The sequence below is a fragment of the Mycteria americana genome, chromosome 6, assembly GCF_035582795.1.
Source record: "Mycteria americana isolate JAX WOST 10 ecotype Jacksonville Zoo and Gardens chromosome 6, USCA_MyAme_1.0, whole genome shotgun sequence".
Lineage (NCBI taxonomy): Eukaryota > Metazoa > Chordata > Aves > Ciconiiformes > Ciconiidae > Mycteria > Mycteria americana.
The window spans coordinates 23,817,538-23,841,946 of record NC_134370.1 but is presented as its reverse complement, the minus strand read 5'-3'; the positions used below and the strand labels follow the sequence as shown (position 1 = coordinate 23,841,946).

The 24,409-nt window shown below is 48.9% G+C and overlaps 2 protein-coding genes across 2 annotated transcripts in view; both read left to right on the top strand.

Moving 5' to 3' along the window:
* PDLIM1 (PDZ and LIM domain 1) overlaps window positions 1-24,409 on the top strand; it is a 44,798-nt gene extending 20,389 nt beyond the window's left edge. The window contains exons 3-7 of the mRNA XM_075505079.1: window positions 1,229-1,313; window positions 12,124-12,314; window positions 18,782-18,936; window positions 22,067-22,184; window positions 23,864-24,409. Coding sequence (XP_075361194.1) covers window positions 1,229-1,313; window positions 12,124-12,314; window positions 18,782-18,936; window positions 22,067-22,184; window positions 23,864-24,050 — 736 coding nt within the window. The 3' untranslated portion in view covers window positions 24,051-24,409. The remainder of the gene's footprint in view (window positions 1-1,228; window positions 1,314-12,123; window positions 12,315-18,781; window positions 18,937-22,066; window positions 22,185-23,863) is intronic.
* On the top strand, window positions 12,326-18,771 carry LOC142411320 (PDZ and LIM domain protein 3-like). The gene is made up of 2 exons (XM_075505080.1): window positions 12,326-12,609; window positions 14,542-18,771. Exons 1-2 carry the CDS (start codon window positions 12,581-12,583, stop codon window positions 14,849-14,851), a joined length of 339 nt encoding a protein of 112 aa, XP_075361195.1. The 5' UTR covers window positions 12,326-12,580; the 3' UTR covers window positions 14,852-18,771.

The window sequence follows — 24,409 nt, the reverse complement described above, 5'->3', positions numbered from 1 at the left end:
TTCTCCATCCTTGTCAGCTTTGTAAGGCTTTTCTGTTTAAAGTCTCTTTCCAGTTATCCAGTTAATTTTCAGTGGAAGCGTTCCTGTTTTGCTAAGTAAGTACTTAAATTGCAGCTGGCCCTGGGACCCACAAATATCTGGGAAGTACATCTATCTGCAGTTGCAGATTCTATAAAGGGCTCCTGTCAAAACAGGACATGGTTTTCAAAACTCATCTGAAGAGTTTATCAGCCATCTGGTTGCCGCATTATGTAATGTTTAGCATTGAACAACGGCTTTCATTCAGCAGTACTGCAGTTACTCGTTCCCTACTCTTAGTTTGGGCAAAGTGGCATTGTTTAGTCCATCTGAGATGCTAACATCTGTACTTCTGAGAAATGTAGGTAGCATGTTTCCCATAAAGTATCTCAAGCAAATCTAAGCACTCTACTACTTCCTCACCACTTGTTTGTCTGTTGTTCTTTGGGACATAGCAAAACTCCAGAATGATGGTGGTAAAAGCGGTTGGTTTTGGTCACAGATCTTGACTTGTGTTTCAGGCTGCTGTGAGTAATTGGGTCAGACCACAGACCAGCAAAGGTTATGCAGACTTTCTCTTGGACACATTATGTCATCTCAGTTCTTAGTCCCATTGCAGGCTTGGACCCTTTTTTTTTTTTTTCCCCATAATTCCCAAAAGCCTCTGTTTGTTCAGCATGGATACCACTGTATAAATAAGAAGAAAACTCCAGAGATCCAAACCAAAAAATATTTCTAGCTTATCCAAGGCAACTTCAAGAACAAAATGTTCTCTGTATAGTCAATACAGACAAGAATCGTTCTTCTTCCTGGCTACCCATAAAAGCTGAAACACACACTAATCTGAATTGTCCCACTTCATTAAGGTATCTGCATCTAAGGGATATCTCCAGCTTCTGCTGTTTGGGTGACCCCCAACTCTACTGCCTGGGCTGGAGCCCATGCTTGTTGTGTCCCCAGTGGAGTCCCAAAGGATACTCCAGGACAGTCACTGCTGAGATCCTGTCTTTGTCCAAGGACCTCATACACCATAACTAAGTCATCCAAGTTACATGCCTAAAATGAGGCTGTCTAGATTCCTCCTGATGTGGATAGTGCTGTATACAAAAGACTGGGAAAATGTTTTCAGCTGATGAACTTCAGGTCTTTTCATAACAGTAATGCTCAGTGATGAAAGTAGATTAACTATGAAAAATCTTGTGTGTTGCAGAACGGAGTCAAAAGTCTGGTCACCACTTGTAAATGAGGAGGGGAAGACGCATCCTTATAAGATGAATCTGGCCTCTCAGCCGCAGGTGAGTAATGGAGTAATGAGCAAGCGTGCTCTTGTTTCCACTTACTCCTGTCCGACTTTGGAGCAGTTTCTGGCCTGACCCTCCAAGGAGCTGAGCGTGTGTCACTCCGTTGGTCGCACTGGGGATAGCGTCGTGCCCCATAGCTCCTAGAAATCACACGGCCCTTGGAAACCTTCAGAGGCAGACTCCCTCCCTTGTGGTCAGAAGCCCGCTGCTGTGGAGAGCTGGCCGGATACCTCGCCAAGGGTAAGCTTGGATCAGAGGTGCTGCCTCCTGCCAAATGCATGCTCGCACCTACCATAGGGCACAGAAGGCACCGTAGAGGTGTGGCTCAGTAAATCATGGCTACTGTTGCTAAGCCTGTTGACTTTCATAGATAAGAGGGGAGGAAAACGATTCATTCTTAGTGTTTTCTGTGGGATTTTTTTGTTGTTGTTTTGTTTTTGCCTCTTACTAGCAGTCTAGCCGTGAAGAAAGTGGAGGAGAAACACACCAGCCTTTTATATTTTTATCTGTGGGGCAGATCTTGCAGCCTCTGTCTAAGAGGTTGGTTTTGTAATCTTTTGGCAGCCTTGCTTCACAGGTCTGCTGCCTCTGTCAAGTAAATGTAGTAATAACAGTGACCTGTGCAAGGACGTTGCCTGGGGTAGATTTAGAGGATTACACTGCGCAAATCTACAATAACTGCACTGAAATCAATGGCATTTCTCTGGATTTTCACCAGGGCAGTGACATGGATTCTGGCCCTAGCACACATGCTGTGTGAGTCTTTCTAGCAAAATAAGTAGAGATGAAACTAGTTTGACTCTTCAGTTAAGTGCTAATATGTCTGTTTGGGTTGGAAAGGACCTGAACCTAAAGTAGCACATGTACAGCAACACTGCCCAGACCTTGGCCTGGGATCTGTCCATGCTCCCTCTCATGCCAAGCGGCTGTGTGTTGCTTGGCTCGAGAATGCGATGCAGCGTTCTCCAGGTATGTCAGAACTCAGCCAAAGCACAGTGTGAGACTGAGCCATTTGGACTTAGGTTGGGCTGGGGCCGTGCAGTGACACCTGCCTGTGACACTGTTGAGCTGAGATCTGGTCTGTGTCTTCTGCTGCCCGAGCTCTGGAGATGTGCTGCTGCAAACCTTGCAACCAAGGGTTACCTCTTGCCAGGGAGTAGGGCAGAGACTGCACTGAGGCTTTGCTGCGGGGCTGCAGAGGGCTATTGTTTAATTCACAGCAGACCTGATCCTGGAGTCCAAGTCCCCAACCCAGCCATTAACCAGAATTTAGGTAAATGCCCCAGAATTAAACATCGGGCACTACACACGCCAGGCAGGAGTTTGACGTAGCTTACTAAGCTTAGTTAACCACAGCAAGAAACCTGCGGCTGCAGCCCCCCCTGTCACTAGCTGCACCACCACACTTCCCCCAGTCCAGCCTGGGTCAGTGCATAGATACCCACTGCTGGTCAAGTACTAAACATAGGCTATTTTAATTAACGGATGCCACCTCTTACTTAAACTCATTTGCTCTGGCAGTTTTAACCCCAATCAATGGCTCTCCTCTAATCAGCTGCCCTCCGGGTGGAGTGTTTGCATGTAGGTCAGCCCTGGACTTTCAGGGAGCCTCCTGCAACTCAGTAAGAAACATGGGTGAGAGGGACTAACCGTAACTCTAGTCTTTGACTTAAAAGTCATGTCCTGCTTTCTAAAATCCAAGTAAAGGGCATCACAAAGGTCGGACTGTGCAGGATTCAGCAATAATTCTGGTGGTGGAGCACATCCCCTCCTAAACCCTAACCTTAGTCCTAATCCTGGTTCTAGCTCTGGGCATTATATATATCCTGATGCTGCCAGTTTGTAAGTGTGGCACAACTGAATTTGTTGATACCAACCTGTAACTGACTTCAGCAGGAGAATTTGGTGAAAAACTGACTGCAGAGAGGTTTCTGTTACAAACTTTATCTCTGAGCAGTGACCCTTGTCTTAATCTTGCACTAGGAACCAACTGTTGCCTGAAAATTAGGCTTTGACCCCTTGTGATGGCTGATACTAGAAGAATTTTATTTCCTGGTGTAAAAGGAACGTTCAAGCTCTCGCAGAAGTCTTGCCTTTCTTCTTCCCTTCCTTAAAATGAAGCCAGTGAAGTCATTTGCAGTGGCCTATGTGAGTGGTGCTTGCTGTTTTTCAGAGCATGGGGCTTTCCTTTAAAGGGCTTTGCCTGCTGCATATTCAAGCAGAGGAATTTAGCAGTGTGAAGGAAGATGTATGTCTCGCGTCTCCAAACCACAAGCTCTCATTTACCCTTCCTGCTTAACAATGCCTGAACATCCTAGTCCCCTGTGCCAAGGAAAAGTGTCATGAACACCATTAGGTTTTAAGGTGTTGGTTGGTTTTTTCTTTTTTTTTTTTTTTTTTTAAATACACACCCATTTCCTTTTTCAGTAGCTGACTGCAGCAAGTGAGGTTTGTGGCGAGGTCTGTCTGCTTGGAGTGTGATGTTAGCAGAGCATGCTGCCTCCTGCCAGAGCCATGCCAAGCATTGGCCACGTCACTCTGCGGCTGTGTCTTTCCAGCGTCACCAGCGATTTAAGCCAGGCCTGCAGCAGAGTGCAGAAGATGCTGTGCATATGTATACTAGCATGGCAAACTGCTATGAATTTTACCACAAAGATGCTGACCTCATTGTTCCAACAGGATTGGTAGAAGTTGTGAGTAGAGCCCTTCGAAGGCAGCGCTGTCTGAGCTGTTCAGGTTTTTTTAACACTCTCGCCAGTGAAAACAAGATATTTGCTTTCTTTGGCAACAGTCTTGTGCAGAACACTTATTAATTCACTTACCAAAGAAAACAGGACATACTGAGTCTAAGTGTTTCATTTAGGTCCTGATCCAGGGTCCTCTGAAGATTTTTCTCACTGGTTTTGCGCACAGCCCTTTGAATGCAGGAATATAATCATACATGTGCATAGACTTACTTCAGGCTCAAAAAAATTTTTTTTAAAACCTTTGCTGTAGAAAATGGACTGCAATTATCCAAATAAGTTTCCACCTTTCTTAAAATTAGATAGTTTGATGTTGCCTCTCCTACCTTCAGTATCTTAACTGAAATTTCTCACAACACTTGTCCGCCTTCTCTTCTTCTTCCCATTTTATTGGTGCAGTTAAATAACTAGATCTTTGCAAAGGATCTTGCAAGAGAAATTAATTTTCAGTTTGTCTCAAGGACTGTATGACTAGCTACATATTTTAAGATCACTGCTTACACATTTTTTTACTCCATTTGAAATAGACTTTTTGTTTATTTCTGTAATCCTTTTGGAGGCTGATACTTGGTGAAATGCTGCATTGTCCTGTGGAAGTATTTTCCCTTACTTGGAATGCAAGTTCAAGATACTTTTATGTGCCTTTGGAAAATAAAAAGGCATTCCACAACCTCCCATGCATTCCCCAAAGTCCTGAATCCCAAGACTGACTTAATCGTCGAAGCTGACCTTTGCCCATGGAAGAGCTACAGCCTTCTTATTATTTCATTATCTTTATCCTTCTAAAGTAATTTAAACCGAGGCAAGAGTGATCACAAAATCACATTTCATCAAAAGGTGCAGCAGTTTGGTGGTGGTGATGGCTCAGCGGCTGAGCCAGCTTTGTTTTGGGTGTGACCATGGCAACATTAGGGGAGGGAAATGACGGAGTCTTCTTAGTGGATTTACTCAATTATTTAACTTGCACTTCTCACCCAGATCCCAAGGGTGATCACTCAGTGTCATTTTCCCGTCGAGAGCTTTTCCTCACTGCACTAGGAAAGATTAAAATAACACGTCTGCCTTTCCCTTCTGCTTAACTTTTCTTGAGAAAAGTGATCGAGAGAGAACAAGTTACTTGGTGACTAAGGTAATTTTAATGCTTATGATGCTGACCAGAGCCCAGCATACCTTTTAGACTCTGCCATGCTCTCTGGTGACCCTGAGCCAGGCATTAAGCTCCAGCCCCATGCGCTGGTGTGCGTGGCTGTATTGCTTCTTGGTAAAATGAACAACAGAACTCTCTATCCCTCAGGCTGTGCCGTGTCTTGTCAGACCTGGGCTCTGTGGGAGAAGGTTTGTCTTTTTTTCTCCCCTGTAGTTGTAGGATACTGAGGTCAATGGGGCCTGGGTCTCTGTTTGAGCTAAGTGAGCTTGTGTAGGGAACGAGCTGAGAGAGACCAGCTTTGAGGGCAGTCAACAGCAGGACTGCCTCCAAAAAAGCTTGTCCAGCTCCCTGAAGGCCACATATCCCATTTGCAGCGAGGCACAAGTATTAACGTCACCCCTCAAGAATGTCAGTGAATACTCTTGGTTTGAGATGGATAGATCAGCTTCTCTTAGCCACAGAAGATACGGGCTTTCAAACGTGAGGATGTTTGGGGTTTTTTTAAATGAGAAATAACCTCCAGACATGCAGCCAGAGGAGGTCTTGGGGTGAATCACGGTATTTGTGGGATGACAAGACAGGCACTTCTGTCTTCCCAAGGCTTCTTGAGAGTGCCTGCCCTGTCCTCCTTGTCCTCGCAGTGATGTCATTGTTTCCGTCTTGTGTATTTTATCTCCTTGGATACAGAGAAGGCAGGGGCTATAGAAACTGGGTGTGTGGCTGGCTTGGCCTTTGATAAGACCATGCGTGTGTGGGCAATGCATGAAGCAATAGGTATATAAAGTAACAACATTGCGTTTCAGACAAGGGAACTGCGCTGGCATATCACGACCTGCTGTTTCTGGTTAAAAGGCGTTACCGCATGGATGTGGAATGTGTTGGGGACGCGGAGGGAGAGGATGTGGGAAGCCAGCCTTGTTGTTTTACCCCCCTACAATAACAAACCCCCCAACCCTTCCTAATTTCTAATCGGATTTCAAAGCATTGCAAAAGATCTTTCCATAGCTGAAAAACCCCAAACAATAACAGAGGGAGAGGTGAAAGTAAAGGCACTTCTAAATACTTGTGATCGCAGCTGATGAAATATAGCATGGGGTAGGGTTTGCCATGAAGATGTCCTCTTCTGAGCTGCTGCCGCATGTCTGGTGCGAGCGGCCTCCCCCCGGCACGCCGGCTGGGCACGAGCACGGCCTGAGCTCCCCGGGCGGCTTCGCAAGGGCGAGGATGGGGCCAGGCACTTTGGCAGCCGGTCTCCGCTCTCCTTCCCCGCCCGCGGGACCAGAGTGCTCTTGTTCGCTGAGGTTTGGTCAGGAGCCCGTTTTCTTAGAACTGAATAAACATTTATACTGAGAAATGTTTAATCTTGTTTCCTCTTGGCGTGGCTCTCGAGGTGTGCAATCCAGGATTGCCCGCCCCGAGCCTCCGGGCTCTGACTTGGGACACAAAAACATCCCACGTTTATGGGGCCTGGTGGAGCAGCGGGTTTTGCTGGCTCATTCGGCTGCTTCGGGCACCTGCGGGGCTGTGGGGGCTTTCGCTTCTCCCTGCAACTGCAGAGCCTGGGTGCTAATTTTTTTTAATTTGTAACATGAGGTCAGAGTGAATCCCCTGACTCCAAGAGTTGGAGCTTCAGGAAATAACTACGCTGGCCGGTCTCTAAATCACGACTCCACACCTGAGACCAGTTTTTGGTGGCTTCAGGCAGCCCCCTGCTCCGTACTCAACCTGCCTTTCCTCCGGGGGCTGCGGGGAGGTGGCCTGGGAAGGGGCAGGGGGCAGGCAGGGGTGCTGCGGGTGCGGTGGCAGCGGGGCAGTAGCCAGCACCTCTGAGGCACCAGCCCTGCCAGCTGCCTTCAGCCTGTGCTGTGGGGAGAGGAAAACCCCGCTTTGGGGAGTGGCTGCCTGACCCCTCACGTCTCGGTTTAGTTTATTTAGCAAGTACAAAAAGCCTCCAGGTTTTTCCTGTTTCTGGTGGTGGTGAGGTCAGTGCGGTTGGGATGGCCTTGGCCATGTCACTGCTGGTGGATGGGACCCAAGAGCCTGCCCTTGCCCCAGCCTGCCCGAGGGCACCTGGGGCCATGGAGGCATCCAAGGGGCTTTATGCCCCTGGTATATGGGATGTGCCCCAGCTCAGCTGATGGAGGTGGCTCATCCTGGGCTGTCCATCCATCTGTCTGCCTCACTGACAGCTGGGAATTTCCCTGGAGCCCCGTGCTCTGATTCCCGGGACAAGCAGGTCCCACGGTGGCAGCCACGTCCATCTCTGGTGCATGGTGAGGAGGAAGCAGCCGCCCACACCGCCAGCCGCTGGCTGGCCCCGGGCGTGGAGGTGATGGCTGGCACAGCTAAGGGGATTTCACGGGCTGGGCTTCAGCGTCGCCGACAGTGGGCGGGTGCAAGCGGGACGAAAGGGAGGAAGGGGCCATTGTTTTCCCAGATAATTCCCCATGACGCAGCCTGCAGCTGGTGCGGTAGGAAATGCTGATCTGCTTCCTGCCCCGGCGCAGGGACGTTTTCCCTGTCCCCGCAGCCTGGCACCGTGGCTGGCGGCTCCCTGCCAGGAGGGCCGGGGTGGCAGGGGAAGCCTCCCGGGGTGGAAGGGCTGCGGTGCGGTGCATGGCGGCATCCCCATCTGCCCCCAGAGAGGGTGCTGCCGCCAACAGCCAGCACCAGAAAACCCGTCTGGCAGGAGACCTGTGTATTTGACCTGAAGCCAGGGTCCTACAAACCTTGTTTGTCCTTGGGATGGGGGCATTTGCCCTGGTGCCTGGAGGACTCGGGAGCACACAGGATCATGCTCCGAAGACACTTGGAGCTTGTTCGTATAGAGGAGGTAGTTTCAGGTAGGGAGGAGGCTATTGGAGGAATGGCTCCTCCAGCAGTGGCTCCCTAAGTGGACCTGCTCATGTTAGAAGTCGGTTTCTGCCCAACGGGCGACTGTCAGATCGATCTATTGACCTAAGTGTGTAAACTGAAAGTGGATTAGTGGAACTGCGGCAATCCTCTTTGTGCTCAACCGTTGTCTTCTGGTTTGCAGCATCCTCATGTTATGTGGCTTATTTTCCTCCTTGGAAGCCCATTTCATTCTGAAAGTGAAGCAAGATGAGACCTCTCTGAGTTCAGAAGCAGCACCCTGGCAGAGAAGTTTGTGCAGTTGCTAATCCATTTTAGCTTGTGCCAGCCACTCTGCCAGCCCCTCTGAAGACATACCTCAGCAAAGGAAGGAGGCTGGTATCTGTGCAAACTGTTTTAACTGTCACAGTGTCAGTGTATAGTGGTAAAATGTTGCTCTTGAATATGCTACCTGGAGGCTTGGGAGCTTCCATACCCCAGCTTCAGACTGAAATAACCGCTGCCAGTACCCCTGCTCGCTGCTGACTGCAGCCCACTGCAGACAGGGCCGGCGTCGGGGGACTGAGGCAGCGCCATGGCTTGCAGGAAGGGTGAGGCAAGCGTTTCCGGATCTGCCTGCAGATGCCAACTGAAGATGTCTCTGAAAAGATCTGATATTAGTCACACTCCTCTGTACTACTGGCAAAGAAAGAGTGGGTCATGCTCTGACTGGATAAGAGCATGTCTTTGTGTCTGACTGCCAGTTCTTCCTTTGCAAATAGACCATTGCTTACTGCTCTTGCTGTCCGTGCCCCAGCCAGGGACGCTGTTTAATGCTGCTTGCCCCCTTTTCCTTGTGTTGGTCCTGGGAACGCCACAGCCTTGGAGATGCTGCAAACCCCAGGCATCTCAACTGCATTTGGAACAGGCTGCCCAGGGAAGTGGTTGAGTTGCCATCCCTGGAGGTATTTAAAGGACGTTTGGATGAGGTGCTTAGACACATGGTGTAGTGGTGGTCTTGGTAGTGTTAGGTTTACGGTTGGACTCGATGATCTTAAAGGTCTTTTCCAACCTATATGATTCTGTGATAAACCAGGTGCTGCCCCCACACATGAACACAGTATAGCAGTGTTTTGTACTAACATTTTTCACTTGCCTGCTGGTGGACAAGTTTTTGGGAGTGTCACATTTCTGATTTTTTTCCAGTATTAAGTCAGACACTCTCCCATAAACACGAGATTCCAGGAGCCGGAGCTTTAACAAAACTGCTGCACAGCACAGGGCCTGGATTGGCAGTTCTGGCAAATCCCTAGGTAAATACATTTGACAGTGAGAATACGTTATCTTTTGATCTTGGGATCATGAAAGCACTTGTTCTTTGCAGATTCCTTCCACAGCTCAAGCAGAAAGAGCAGCACGGTGTGACAGAAGCGCTGGAGAATTTGGATTATCCAAATGCCCTTTATAATGTTACTGCTCTTGTAATACTTGTCTGTAGACGCTTGTGTTATACACCTTCTACACTGTTCTCCAGATGGGATTTTTCTAATCTAATCTAATCTTCAGACACCCCCTTCTGCACCAGTTATCTCTATTTAACCTGTTATAAACTTCCTTATAGTCAGTGGCCTTTATCCACATGAGAGCTACTACAGATGCCCTGACACTTTTGAAAGCTTCATTTATGGTCTTGGGTGTTATTACACAGCAGAAAACCCAGCTGGTGGCCAAAAGTAGGCCAAAATCTCCTATGTGGATTCTGTGCCTGAGCGCACATTGCAGTTCTTGGAGTCAAGGCACTAATGTGATTTCAGTCTCCTCCATCTGGCTGTCTATTTTCTCAACAGTTGTATAAACTTAAACATCCTTGAGGTGTCCATCACTGTCAAACTGATTTGGGCTTGGCTGACAGATTCAAAGGTCCTTGGTGGGGGGTGGGAACGTGCCCACGTGCATGTGGAGTATGTAATTGAGACGCCTTACTTCCTTAGGAAACCAGAATTTTAAAAAAAAAATTGTCTAAATTACTTCCCTATCTCTAATTCTTGGTTAATACTTAAACGTTTCCACAATACAGGTTGTGACATAATTTCAACTTGGAGCCTATTTGACCTAAGAATATAACCCCTTTAGCCTAAAACTTCTGCCTCTGTCTTTCATTAAACCAACTGTTTATGTGCATGTCTGAAACCCTCTCCTACTTGTGGTCTCCAAATGGTGGGCTAACATGGCTAGTTAATGCTGATATAAGATCACTGATACTTTTCCCCATGGTGTGATACACAGGCTGAAGTAATTTTTTTTTTTCTAAAATCCAGTTTCTGCCATGGGAAAGACTATTTTTATGAGTGCTATTACGTGCTTTGAATTGAGATTGCAACAAAGGGAGATTAGCTAATTACTCCAGGGTCTTTCTTCCTTTGGTGTGTGGGAAAGCTTCATGGCTGACGTCCATATGCATCGGCCAGAAAGCCGTGGGAGAGCAGTCCCGCCACCCCACACCTGAACATCTTGAGCTACCCCACTGATTGCAAATGACTTGTAACTCATGAGCGCGTTTGGACCCGCGCCGCTCTTCTCTGCGGGACCCTATGCTGAGCTTGATGCCATAAATAGCATTTGAGTGCCATGAAGCGAGATGACTCCCATCTGTCAGTCTGGGAATGCTAGCCAGCTGCTTAAGGAAATCTGGGGACATAAAAGTGATTTAAAGAAAAATCTGTAGGGGAATTTAGTCATCCTTGTTTCCAGTGAGTGTTTATCCTGTAACTATAGCTTTATCAAACAAATGCCATGAGATGTTCAAAGCGTGGTGAAGGCTCACTTCGTTGCTGCAGAAGTCAGAGCCCGTATGGAGTGGGAGGGGGAACCGGTTGTGTTAATTAGAGCTGGAAACCATGGGCCCAGCATGTTAAGAAGGGCCCTGTTTCATCCTGTGCCATTGGGCGTTAGCCCTGTAGCAAAGCCATTCCCAATCTCTACAGCTGGCTGAAATGTTTCAAAACGCACATTTTGGTGCCATCTTTTAGCCCTGGATATTTCAGCCGCCTCTGTGAATGTCAGTCCTTTCTTCTGCCTGCTCTAGTGAGGCCCTGCTGTGTTTACTCCTTGCTTTGGTCAAGCATCTTCTCTGGGGAGAAATGAGCCCTGGATGTTGTTATCCCTGCCCCAAGGCTGCTCGTTCCCAGCCTGCTGAACTGGTGATGTGGCTTATAAATTTCCCCATTTTTGTTAGCACTGCCTGTGATTCGGAAGAGTCTTACCTCATGTCTTATTTACTTGGGTTTGGCCCCTTTCTTATTGAATTGTAACCAGTGTTTCTAAGTATCCACTAATACCTCTGGAAGCCTCCCGTTTGCAGCAAACCCAGAACGTCTGGGTGACACCTCATACTGCTGGCACTGAAGAGATGTCTGGCATTTAGCTGTCACTGTCTGTGGACAGTCTTTTGCATTAACAAGAGTCATCTTCCCACCTTTATTCTGGGAATTTGTTGCCCAGAAAGTCCAAAGTTGTTTGTCAAAGGCAGCTGGGAACCTCAGTCTTAGCTGAAGAGGCAGACGTGCTCCAGAGCATTTGCAGTAATGACAAAGCCCTTTTTTTTGGGTTGCCCTTATCTAAGGAAAGCCAAACTTTCAGATGTCGTTGAAGGGTGCTGCCTCGCATCTTCACTTCTCCATAGAAATCAGCCCTGCTTTCAGGAATTGCAAGGAATGCTTAAAATCTGTAGTCTTGCATGAGAAGGTAGGTCCTGTGGCTTACTGTAGGCTTGCAGGAGAGCTCCAGGCATGTGGCACCTTGAGCTAATAGCTCTGGCAGTGTTTCTGAGTTCTTAAGTTCCCAGCATGTCAACTCTGAAATGTCCTGAAGGCCAGCCTGAAGCCATCCAGGACGGGGACGGGGGCCCTCGTGACGTGTGGAGGATGCTTACCTGCTTTGGTGGTCACCGTCACGTGCTCCTCAGCCGACACCCCACGCAAAGGCCACCATTGCAGCAGCTGCTCGCCCGGGGCTGCCCCATCACATCCCACGTGCACGCCTGAGCACCTCTGATTTTTTGCCTCTGCTCCTTTGCATGCAGGAAATAAGGCACATAGGAAGTGCACACAACCGGAGCGCGGTGCCCTTCACTGCTGCCACGGCTTCTGCCCCCAGAGTGATCACTGCTCAGTACAACAGCCCAGCAGGCCTCTACTCCTCAGAGAACATCCAGACCTTCAACAGTGCGGTGGAGTCAAAGACATCACCTGGGGCCCTGGAGCCTGCCAAGCCGTAAGTATCTTCCTCGCCTCCCTCCCCTGCCGGGCCCCCAGGGGAAGGCTCCAGGAGACGTGAGTCTGCTGCAAGGGTAACAATTTGTTAACCCAGAAAAGCTCTCTTTCAGGACAAGGGAAGAAGCAGAGGCACGAGCGTGGATGTGGTTCCCAGGGGCAGGGCTCGGAGGAGCGGGGAACGTTTCACGAGATGCAGAAATGAAATTAATGCTGTTGTGTTTCTTTGTTTAGCAGAGACCAACGCAGTTTCCACGTGCGTTCAGCATGACATACCAGCCCGCTGGTCTGAACAGGTGCCTGATAGCTTGTTACGAGCACTTTGTAAAGTTAGCGTTTTATGCTGGCTTTGCGGGCAGTGCTGGGCAGGAAGGGTGCCGGCTGGCGCAGGAAGCACGCGCGTCCCCGTTCCTGGCTGGGCTGGGATTCATAGACAGGCTCTGCCTAAGTTTGGGTCTTTCTATTTTTTATTATTGAACCTTGTTTTTCACAGGAGTTTTAAAAAGTAGCTGAAACATTCATACCTCTGTGAGGGATTTTATATATGGGATTGGAAAGGGTCCCAACCTTGAAAGGGCCTGTTGATTTTTGTGGTTGCAACTGAGCTTCACCAAAGACATTACTTGATCCCAGAAGTCCAAAGTTCCTCTTTTTTCATTGGAAGCAATAAACCAGGAGCTTTCTGAAATCTTTCTGGCTGTTTTGGTCAAGTTGCTTAACTGCCCTAAGTCTCTGTCTAGCAGTCCCAAACTGCCGGGAAGACTTTGGCCACTTTACAACAAAAGCTGCAAGACCAATGCTTTAGGTGATGCTCGACTAAATTCCTGACTTGTGAATGGGGAGACAAAAGTAACTTTAGCCTCTGCTTTTGCAGGGCACAAAGACCTGAGACTGTGGTTTAATACAAGCCTGAAAACTTGCCCCTGACTGAGACCGGCTTCTTGCACTGGCAGCCCCGTCTGCAGCATGGGCCCTTCTGGGCAGAGTTATGGTGCTGCAGCTGGCAGATGAGGTGACAGACGTTTGTTCCTCATTTGCTTCTGGTAGACCTCAGCAGCCTCATTCAGGGGCTGAGCAAAGGCAGAGCGAGGACAAGGGAAATCTGACTTTGCGTTAACCTGATGGGACCATTTGGCAGTCAAATACCACCTCTGGTCTAGTCTGGAGTCCTCTCCAGGTGAGAGCACTCCCTGGAAGCCAGGTATATTTTGCTGGAAACTTGTGGTTGATCCCTTTTTCTTGCAAGGATCAGCAAAGAGGTGGGTTTCTTCTAGTGCTGTGGCTCACTGTGCTCCTCCTAGCAGGACGGTCCATTGCCAGCCCTGCTGCATGTGGGGTACATGGCATCTCTTTCATCTTTCCCTTGCTGCAACACAGCAAGCTGCAAAGGAATGCTGGGGGGCCTGTGGATGAGACCTTCGATGCTAATACGCTTTTGTTTACAGAGTCATCAAAAGCAAATGAATTGCTGCTGGTTTTCAGTGAAAGCCAGGGGCCTCACCCTGCCATTAAACACACACTGTGGTCTCCCCAGCGCACAAGCACAGGATGTGTAGGTTCTCCCTTCACACAGCCTTCCAGCTGCCTTTAAATTCCTGCCTGTCTGTTTTGCTGAGTTATTTGTACATGGCCGACCTTGCTCTACAGACAGAAACACCAGCAAACATCTCCACTGGATTTGGTGTCGCAAAGCAGGCGGGGAGGGCAGGGAGAAGCCCCACTGCTGAGCACATCTGTTTTGGGATCGGAGGTGAGAGTGCCCCTCGGTCGGGTGCCCAGGCTAGCTTTGGGAAGGGCAGCAGTGAAGGTGGCATTCCTTGGCTGGACAGTGGGACCCTGAGCGTGTGCTCAGGCAGCTAGTTCATAGTGAAACCCCTGCTGCCACGTCTTCATTGCTTTTACAACCCCTGCATTTGCTCATCAGTAGAGCGACTGCATTTTAGGTTTTTTGTGTGGACACACCTGGAGTGTGAGACCAGAGCCACAGCATTAGCCAGAAGCCTTTAATGTAAAGTCACGTATTCAGTGGTGTGTCCCTCCGGCACAAGGAACAGACAGTATTCTGCAACTGCTTGTATCGTTTGGAGTATCTGGTTTAGCCCTTCATTAATTTCTTCCTTCTTTCCTTTCTTCCTCCTCTGCATTTTTCCCTCAATTCCACAATGTAAAACCCAAACGAACCCCAAACAACCACAACTCAAACCGCCTGTGAACGCGTGGGCCCATAGCTGCCCATCGCCGGTGAGCGCGATGCAGGCTCCCTTCGCCTCCGTCTATAACCCTCTGCAGGCGCAGACCTCCGAGCCACCACAGCGGAGGCACAGCACCTCCTCCGTCCCCAGCCAAGTTCGAGTGGGGCCCGAGCAGCTGAAGCGCGCAGCCCAGGTCTGCCCCAACAGCCCCGTGGAAGTGGAGGTGCCGGGACTCAGAGTGCTGCATGTGCAGTTCAATTCTCCCCTGCAGCTCTATTCGCAAAGCAACATCATGGATTCCCTGCAGGGGCAGATCTCTTCTGTTAGCCCCGATTTCCCCAGGTAACCTGCCCGCTGCCTCTGCGGCCGGCTCGCCGCGTCTGTTCATCCGCATCTTGGTGTCCACGAGTGCCTCGTCCCTGTCTGTGGCTCACGGCATTGGCCGGTCACAAGGAAACGGCATTTACATTTCACCTTTCCGACATTAGTGCATGACTCTTCACAGGAGCTTTCTCTGCATTGTGTCTGTGTCCAGCGCTGCGGGAAGCACCAAAACAGCATTTCAGCCTGTCGGTGTGTCCATTGCCCCTGGCACATCCGTGCAGCAGGGCCTTGGCAGCAGCTGGTGGCTTTCCTGGAGGAGCCTCCTGCAGCAGATGGATTTGCTGGGGGCAGGAGAGTGCTTCAGCCTGAAAGCTGGTGTTTCTCCTGCCCTGAAATGACTGTTGTCATTTGTGACTGGAAGGTGCTGCTGCACACGTCCTTGTGCTTTTGTTTCGCTGGCTGCGGGCTGGGCCATGGACGTGCACTGGGCGTGCTTCATTTCAGGCTGAAGCAGGTCCCCGTGGGTCTCCATCTTTGGCTGATAACGCTCCTGAGTTTGGAGCAGCCTGGGCAGGAACCAGACACATGGAGGACCCAGTCTATGTCCCCACCCTGCATACTAGATCAAAGAGGGCTTCCCTTTCCACTTCACCTCGCAGCTGAACTCCATCTCCATGCCTACTCATCTGCACAGGTTGCTGCTCTTGGGGCTGCCTCTTTGCCCGTAAGAGTGGAGGATGCTCAACATGCTCTGAGGTCTGCAGGACCTGCAGAGAGCCACGAGGCCTGAGTGCTCTTTGGTGTTTGCTTTGTGGCAGTTGGGAACCAGCTCGCCCATGCCTCTAAATGACAGCCCACAGGGTTTTATAGGGAGGACTTCAGTATCAAAATGGGTGAAGCAGAAAGCACGTTTAGCCATCTTGCAGGAGGGCTCCAATCAAGGCTGAATTGTTTCAGAAGATGTGAACCTTCAGCAGAGTTACCCCACTATGTGACCAAGCAGCTTGCAGCTGTGTGAGCTGGCCCAGGGAGGTGGTCAGTCCCATGGCCTCCGTGGGGCAGAGCGAAAGGGCACAGCCAGATCTCATTGCTCCTCGGCTGCTCAAGGTCTCCTCTGGGCTGAGCACCATGTGCTTCAAAGCAGAAAACCTGGCGTCCTCACCCATGGACCCACACAGCCAAGTTTGCTGAGTGCCGGCAGCCAAGAGATAATGGGAGGCAGTGGATTTACTCCTGCCTTGTTACTCAGTCCAGTTACTTGCTGTAGGTCACTGCTCTGGCTTGTAGTCGATACCGTGCGTGCCAGGAGCGGTCACACTCTGCTGGCTGGCTGTGCTGGTCTGGACAGCTGGTAACACTCACAAAGGAGCCCCAGGCATCAGCAATTGTTTCACTGCAAAAGCGAGTGCTCCAAGGACTGGGCCTTCCTGTAGCCCAGCTTTGAGATCCTTGTAGACTTTACAAAATGTGCTAGCATAAAATAGTAAAATGGCATTAGTAAAGAATAAGCTGTGCTTTTCTGAAGACACTGTGCAAGGCTGTGTCTTTATCGTTTTTATTACCCTCTTCTTGCCAATTTTCAAAGCTCAATGATCCAGTCTTACTCAGTCGGCATTGCAAGTTGCCCATGGTAGAAGCAGTGAAAACCAGTAATGGTTGTGTGAGTCTGAAATCCAGTAAAGGTTGTTGGAGTTGTCCCCTACAAAGTTTCTGCATCAGAGAACTCCTGCACATGGAAAAGGACACCAGTTGCTGGTGATTGCTGCAGATGAAGTACCTGTGTAACAGGAGGTGCCATAAATCAGCCGACATACGGAGACTCATTATCCTGCAGGCACAATTCCTGTGCCTGTGGCCTTGCCCATTCAAAAGATGCATGTGCTTTTTGGTGGTTTTTTTTTTCTTTAAGCAGCATAGCCTTCTGCCCCGACAAGCTGAGGTATTTCACTCTGCTGGTACAAATTCTAGGATTTGGGTTTTTTTATAGTCTTTCAGAAGTCTTGTATATGCAAGTATATCTATAGGGTGCATACCTGGGAGAGCTGATCTGTATGTTTTGCACACTGTCACAATGCATGGTTGAAATGTGATGGCTTTGTTTGACTCTAGTGCTCTTTAAGATGATTTAGCCTTTGCTTTTTGAATGCATGTTAGTGAAACATTCTTAGTATGCAAACTGCAATGACAGACTTCTTGCCTAATGTTTTTATGGGCGGATAGAGTGGTGGGAGCATATGAGTTTACATAAGATGAATATAATGTGGAGCATGGATTCATTTGGGATAACCTAGGACATTTTCTGTGTAATAGCAGGCACATCATTATTTTATTTTGGATGAGAGGCTTCACTAAATGAGATTCAGGCTTCAAGGGTTCAACTGCTTGCAAGTCTAATGTGCTTCCTGCTCCTCTGAAAATTACTAAAGATGGAAACATTTTATGAAATTATTTTTATGGAAATAACATTTTATAACACGTGCGATGATTTTACCTCTGATGCCTGAAGAGTTTATTATGTAGAGTAACTCCCAGATGGCTCAATTGCACATTGGCATGGAAAGTATGCAATTGCCTCCTCAAGAAAAAGATTCCCCTCTGCAATTTAGTCTGAACTTCAGGATGTTTATGTACTTTTCAAGCAATCACAGGGTGCAGGGACGGTGAAACCTAATAGACCATTTACATTTATAAGGCTGCATTATGTAACTGAGCTGTTAAAGGAGACTTGTCAGTTGTATCATTTTTCCAGAGATTTTTTTTTCCAGCCACAGAATATACAAGGCAGGCAAGAACCTCCCGAGTCATTTAGTCCATCCCCTAGCGCAGCATTTGGTCAATTTAAACCATTGATTTAAATCATTCCCAGAGGATATTTGTCCAGACTCTTTTTAAATCCTTTAGTATGGAGGTTGCTCACCTGCCCACGGCAATCTCCTCTGGTATTTTGTTGTCGGTCCATTGGAAAGCTTTTCCCAAGGGATATTCTGAATGTCCTCTTGCAGTTTTAAGCCTGTATTTTATCCAGTACACACTGGATGTGGAGAACATCCTAGGTACTGCCTCCAGCCTCTTCTTTTTTTCCCTAAAGACCCTTCCAGTGACACAGTGACCACCCTTTCAGCCACCCTGCACTGTGAAAAGCTGCCCCTGAAGCACCGCGGGCTCTAGGCTGAGGGTGCAAGTCCCTCGTGACGAGTGGCAGAAGCAGCGCTTCAGGAGGCAGCTGAAAGGAGGGCTTAGTCTTGGCAGGCAGAAAGCTCTTCTGCCCTTGACCTGCTCATTAACCTTAGTTAAATGCTGTAAATGGGCTGTGGCTCAGAGTCTCCACCTATAAAATGGAAATAATAACATTCACTTGAAAACCAAATTAAATTATTGCCCATCAGAGGATCTTTTAGTTAGATCCTACAGCTGTTACTTTGTGAAGGTGGCCTTTAGGACCAATTCATAGTGTACTTGCAAGGATTTATCTTTAATGGAATAAACTTTACTTAATTTGAGATTCACAGCGGTGTAAGGTAGCAGTCTAAAAAGTAGTTTATGCATGCAAAGAATATGCATAGATGACACAGCTACTATGTGGGATTCCTATCCCAGCACATGAGTTCTTTATTTTCCTATTAATAGAACAATGATTTCCTGGGCAGAAGGTTCTAGTTTCTGGAGTATATAGTAATTGCAGAGCAGGGAGAATGCTTGGGGACTGGCTGGGGGCGGTCAGTGAGAACTGTTGGCACTGGCGTACGAGGAGATAGCCCCGGGTGCCGATCCTACCTGGGCTGCGGCTGTCTTGTGCGAGCACATCCAGCACCTCCGTGTTTTATGGCGTCCTGTTGTGCATTTGTTTTGCACATTCATTCTTCAGTCATATGATGCGTTGTGAAAATTTTGCTAGAGGGACTGGCTTTAATTTTCAGCCGTTTAACAAGCATGTTCTCTGTTCCTTCCTCAGTTTAGATCAGCATAACCAGCCCCCAGGTGGCATCGTCATAGACAGAGAATCTGAGGTTTACAAGATGCTCCAGGAGAATCAAGAGTCACATGAGCCACCCAGACAATCTGCTTCCTTCCTCGTGTTGCAAGAGATTTTGGAGTCAGAAGAGAAAGGTAAGCACTCACTGCATACCTAATCTGAGTGTGCTCTTCCCTTTTGCCATTCCTTGGGCTGTGTACAGTGTTTGAGAGTAACAACTAAAACTTTATTTTCCTTCCTTAGCTGGTGATTGTTCAAGGTAGTGTGTGTGTAGATGGTTTCCACAGAAACGGACCCTTTCACTAACTTGACTCTTAAATTTCCTCTCCTTGATTAGTTTCAGTGTCTATGGGCCCATATCGTTGCTTACACACTGAGTGAGTGCTCAAGAAATAAACTCCTACAACATTTAGTTATCAAGAAGGAATTTTAAAAGTTGCAAAAACTCTTCTTTACTTTCTAAAGTTTTGCCCCTTTAAGATAATATTCACTGATTAAAGACCATCTTAGATTCAAGACTTTGAATGGTACCACAAGATAGGGCTCTCCAGTGAGTCTTAAAGCTTCTGATCTCCAGCCCTCTACACAAGAAAAAGGATCCACTTCTGCAGCTGAATGTAAAAATATCAAAGCTGGATTACAGTGAGCAGTTCATAGCTTTTAATCTCTGAAACTTCACTCTGCTTGGCATTCTTGATCTGACATCTGGACTTGTGCAGTTCAGGGCTATAGACTTTAAGATAAAAAAAGCCAATTAACTTAGGTGGGGGCCAAATCGTGCTCTCTTCTCCCCTTGAATAAAATAAAACAAACAAATAAATAGGAAAAGAATTCCAAGAATGACTTTTTTTTCCCTTAGGCCAGTTGAGAGTTTGTCTTTTGTGTTACTAGCTTGGCAGTGGAACGTTCAATTTCATCCAACAAAAGCCTGGTGCTGAGATATTTGCCACAAAGGGAAACAGATCAGCCAAGTGCTGGTAGGTCTGAGGGATCTAAGGAAAGAACAAGATGAAGAAAATAAGGAAACAATAGGAAGAAAGAAACCAGGATCTTGGAGTCTTTAATATGCTGTTAAAATACCTACCTGAAAACATCTTTTAAATATTGAGTGTTTGCAACTTGCCCTTCAGGGTTCAGGTCCTGCATGGAAGGGACTGGAGTAGCCGGGACTTCTCACGCATCCAAGGTCCTCCCCCGTGCTTAGTAGTGCTCAAGAAGATAAGAAGCAAAAGCCTCTCTATTTTATCTTTCTTTGAAGATTTGCAGCATTATTGGGATTCTCTGGCACAAGGTTTACCTGCCCAGTCACAGACCAGGATTGGCTTTGGCATTGCTCCACCGTGAGCTGATAATCACCCATGCAGAGCAGGGCCAGGAGGTTACGCAGCCCCAAAGGAATGTCTGTCCCCGGGGAGACAGTGCCTCTGCCTGCCGCACTGCTCGGCCGGGCTCAAACACCACTGCTGCTGAGTCAGACCATGTCTGCTGCGATAAACAGCAGATAAATAGCACATTTGTTGGCTGCTTCTCCAAGCCCGTCTTCAGGAGATGGCTTGTGAGTAGCAGCAGGGAACTACCTCCTCAGCCTGGACAAGTCCCTCAGGGCATCGCTGGCTGTATCGGCTGTGCTGACTTACACCAGCTGAGAGCCTGGCCCTGGGCACAGAGTCTGTGTGTGGGTGCTGATGTGTGGAAGCACCGCGGCTGCTCTTTGTTTAGACCTGACCCTGCGCTCTTAGGTGGAGGGTGTTTTGCAGGGCGGAACAGGTTACGTTTCCTGTGGGTATTTGATTGAGCTGATCCCTTTAGAGAGATTTTAACATGCTGGCAATGCTGTTGATGCGAGCAAAATGCTGTTTGAGGCAGAGGGAATGAGCAGAATGATAGGGAAGAGCCTGAAAATGTGGTTGCTGCTGCTTCCTTCCCAGCAAGGGTCACTTGCAGTAACTGTTGGAGGCCAGGTGCTTCCTGCTGTGTTTGGAGGGTGCATGGGCTGTTGCCCCCATTAGGGAACTTGCACCTCTGGACCAGCATCTCTGCACGGAGCTGGGGGCAAACCTCTGAGCTGAAGGCTGCCCCAGAGGCAAAGCAGCGCAGTGTCATCCACCCCACGGGTGAGTGGTGGCACTCGGGCTGCTCTCTGCGCTCGGCTGGGTGACAGGGAGGTGCTGTGGGCAGATCCCCAGCTTTTCCCCTCAGCTCTCTTGTCAGTGGTGCTGCCCCGGACTGTGATGTGTGCCTGACCTTGCTGGTCACCAGGGTGTGCCTTTGGAGAGTTTGTCCTTCCCTTACACCAGCAACAACTGGTGCAGTGTGCTCTTGGCTTGATACTCGTCAGAAGGGTTTTTATCAGCGTCCTTTGCAGCCTGAGGTGGCATAGGGTCTGCCCGTCGACCCTCTGTTTCTGGTGAAACATCGTGGGGGTTTCTGCAGCCCTCCTTTCCTTGTTGCCTGGTATTGAACGTCTTGCAAAAGTCACATAGATAAGACTAGTCACATCAATGGTGTCATTTTGTAAGAGGCTCCTTTTTCACTGCAGATATTTAAAGGCTTGCCTTGTATCCTGCATCTAGGATCCACTGCTGTTGTAGGCATCCAGGTCAGCAGATGGCTCCTGTGAAGGACCTGCAGGACATCCCTGCCCCAGAGAGGTTGCACTAGGGACATACAATCCCTGGAGCGTGCTACGCAGCAGCAGGAGAGCACAAGGTTATCCCCAGTGTCCCAGGGCCCTGCCACAACAAGGAGTTTGTTAACCAACTCTTCCAGGAGTCTTGGGGGAGCCAGCACCACCGTACACCAGACAGCAGACTGCAAAAGGGCTTTGACAGTCCTCCCTACTCTGCCAGGACACCCACCTCCTCTTTCTGAGCCCAGATCTGGCAATCAGCTTGGCCCTGTGTGTGTGATCAGGACACGACAGGCAGACTGTTGGTGCTGCCAAGGCTGGGGCAGAGGCTTGGCTTTGCTTTGTGCATCTGTGCATGCGAGACACATCAGCTAAAGTCTGATAGGCTTTCAAGCATCTCGTCTGACTGCCCACGGTCTCAGGCCCTCAGGTTTCCAGGGCCAGGTTTAGCTGTGTTCCTCCTCTCCTTCCTCCCCACACACCCGTAAATCCCTGCCCCCTTTTCCATGCATGAATCCCTGCCTCAGAGCTGGGGTTAAAGAACATCACCCCTCCCTAGCAGAGCATCTGCTTGGGAGGAAGAGCCTAGAGCCACACATCTCACATGCTCTGAAGCACTCTCCTTCCACCCCCAGGAGACCCTACCAAACCATCTGGATTTAGGAGCGTCAAAGCCCCCACCACAAAGGTGGCCTCATCGATTGGGAATGCCCAGAAGCTGCCCATGTGCGAGAAGTGTGGATCTGGCATTGTGTAAGTAAGCCTGTCCCTGGGGTTGCAGGCTGTGGCTGAGCATCTCATGCCTGTGCGAGGGGCTGAGGCACTGCACCCGAAACACTTCCACTACCCACATCCGGTGCATCCAGGAGCCGGCTCAAGGCATGTGTATTCTCACCAGCTTTGATAACACTAACGTTGCAGTTCCCTGCAGTGACGCAGGAGTTGGGTTTCCCTCTACACATCCATATCGATAGAAACCAAAGCAAGTCCCTGTGAGACAAACCTCAAGACAGTTTTTGCTGCAGTGTTTTGCTTCCTACCTGAAATCTGTTTACAGCACCCAGAAACCAAATGACCTTTCCATTCAGGGCCTGTGTATTTAATGATTTTCATGTCTTGGCACTCCCAGCCATGGAGTGAGGACTTGCCCTGGTGGTCAGAGGCAATGTGGACTGGGAGAGCTGCATTCTGTTCCCCACGCTGCTGTAAGACCACACACCTCCGCTGTGTCTACGCAGACATAATTTTTGTTGTCTTTATGTGGGTATGCCTGACTTCCAGCACAGCAGGGGCATGGGTTCAACACATAGCTGCTGTACCATGAGTGTGACAGCATGAGGGACCCAACCCATGTCTTTGATTCACCATTCAGTATTCAGTTTCTCAACCACAAATTCTTCCCTACAACCCCTTAGCTTGCCTTCAGCAGTCAAGCGCTAGTAGCCCACCTGCATCGTCATGGAAGAATTCGGATTTCTCCCATGCCGCCCACCACAAGCTATCAGATTTTTGCTGAGACCCACTATGCTGTGATTGCATGGTCCTGGCATGCCTGGAGCGCCAAGGACTGGCAGAGTCATTACAGAGGCAATCCATAGCCCGTAAAATATGAATCAGAGACAAACCCTACAATTATTCTGCCAGCTGGGTAGATGTGGAGAGAAAGCACAAAGCTATGAATAGCACTAAAAACTAATGAATTATGGAAAATATAGGTGGCTGCTGGAACAAAATGATACTCCTGGCAAATTGTTGTGTTGCTGCTGGTGATAGTTAAAGAGTTGCTATGTAGTTTTCCTCATCATCTGCTGGGTTAAGCTGTGAAGTTTTCCAGTAAGAGCTGGCTGGATCCAGTCACTGCAGCTCCCGAGCAGCAGCATCTGAGATCAGAGCCAGGATCTGGTCTCTGTGCTTCTCCCATACATACCTGGCGTGTCCATCGCTAGCAAAAGGGCAGTGGCTGGCCGTGCAGCCTTCATCCCCTCGGTTGGTGGTGGCAGTCATTGCTGGATTTGTTTTGCAATCCAGTTGGTTTGGACCCGGATTTTGCTCCCCCAGATGGTCAAGCTGATGCCTGTCATTTGATCATGGGCATTTGAAGGCTGTTGCACTGTCTCCAGCCATCAGCTAAAGATGCCATCACAGTGATTTTTGCCACCACCGGTGACAGGACTGTCCCTGTGAAACTTAGGCAAGCCAGTGCTAGGAAACACTTTCCAAAGGAGGGCTCCCATGCCGGCACATGTTGGGCTCTAAAAGTGCTGTTAACATCTGCCTGACCAGAGGTGGGACCTATACTTTGACTTGTTGGGAGCAGGAGAAAATCGTCCACCTTCAGCGCTGGTGTGGGTCTGGGCTGGGTGGGAGGTGGCTGGGAAGGAGGGAGGCAGTGGTGGGCGCCTGGTGCTGAGAGGTGCTGGTTCCTTCCCCAGAGGGGTGTTTGTGAAGATCCGGGACAAGCAGCGTCACCCCGAGTGCTATGTGTGCAGCGACTGCGGCACCAACCTCAAGCAGAAAGGACACTTCTTCGTGGAAGACCAAATCTACTGTGAGAAGCATGCCCGGGAGCGGGTGATTCCCCCAGAGGGCTATGAGGTGGTCACTGTCTTCCCACAGTAAACCATGCTGCTCACAAAGCCAGTGTGGATGGTTTCTCCTCTGCTGCTTTTCCTTGGAAAGCATCATCCCTGTCCCCTGCCAAATCTTGTTTGCAACAAGGAATGCTTGGCATGGCTTTGAATTTCCTTGCCATTATTAATCCTCCATCTGTTCACATAAGATGTCACTAATTGTTCGACATTCTTTTTGTCTCCTCTTTCACCGTTTGTGGTTTTTTTTTAAATACACAGATTTTTTTTTTTTCCTCCTTTGTGCTGTCAATCACACAGGAAAGCCAGAGGCCAAAGTCAGATTACAACGCTTCTGTGTCCCAGTTACTTGCCTTCTGTTTGCATTCAATAAATGGGGTGAATCCACAA

Excerpts from the sequence above, each read along its gene's own strand:
- LOC142411320 (XM_075505080.1), top strand. The coding sequence starts at position 12,581 with ATGACATACCAGCCCGCTGGTCTGAACAG. Across the intron at positions 12,610-14,541 it reads CAGCCCGCTGGTCTGAACAG|CTGCCCATCGCCGGTGAGCG; the intron begins GTGCCTGATAGC and ends GTGGGCCCATAG.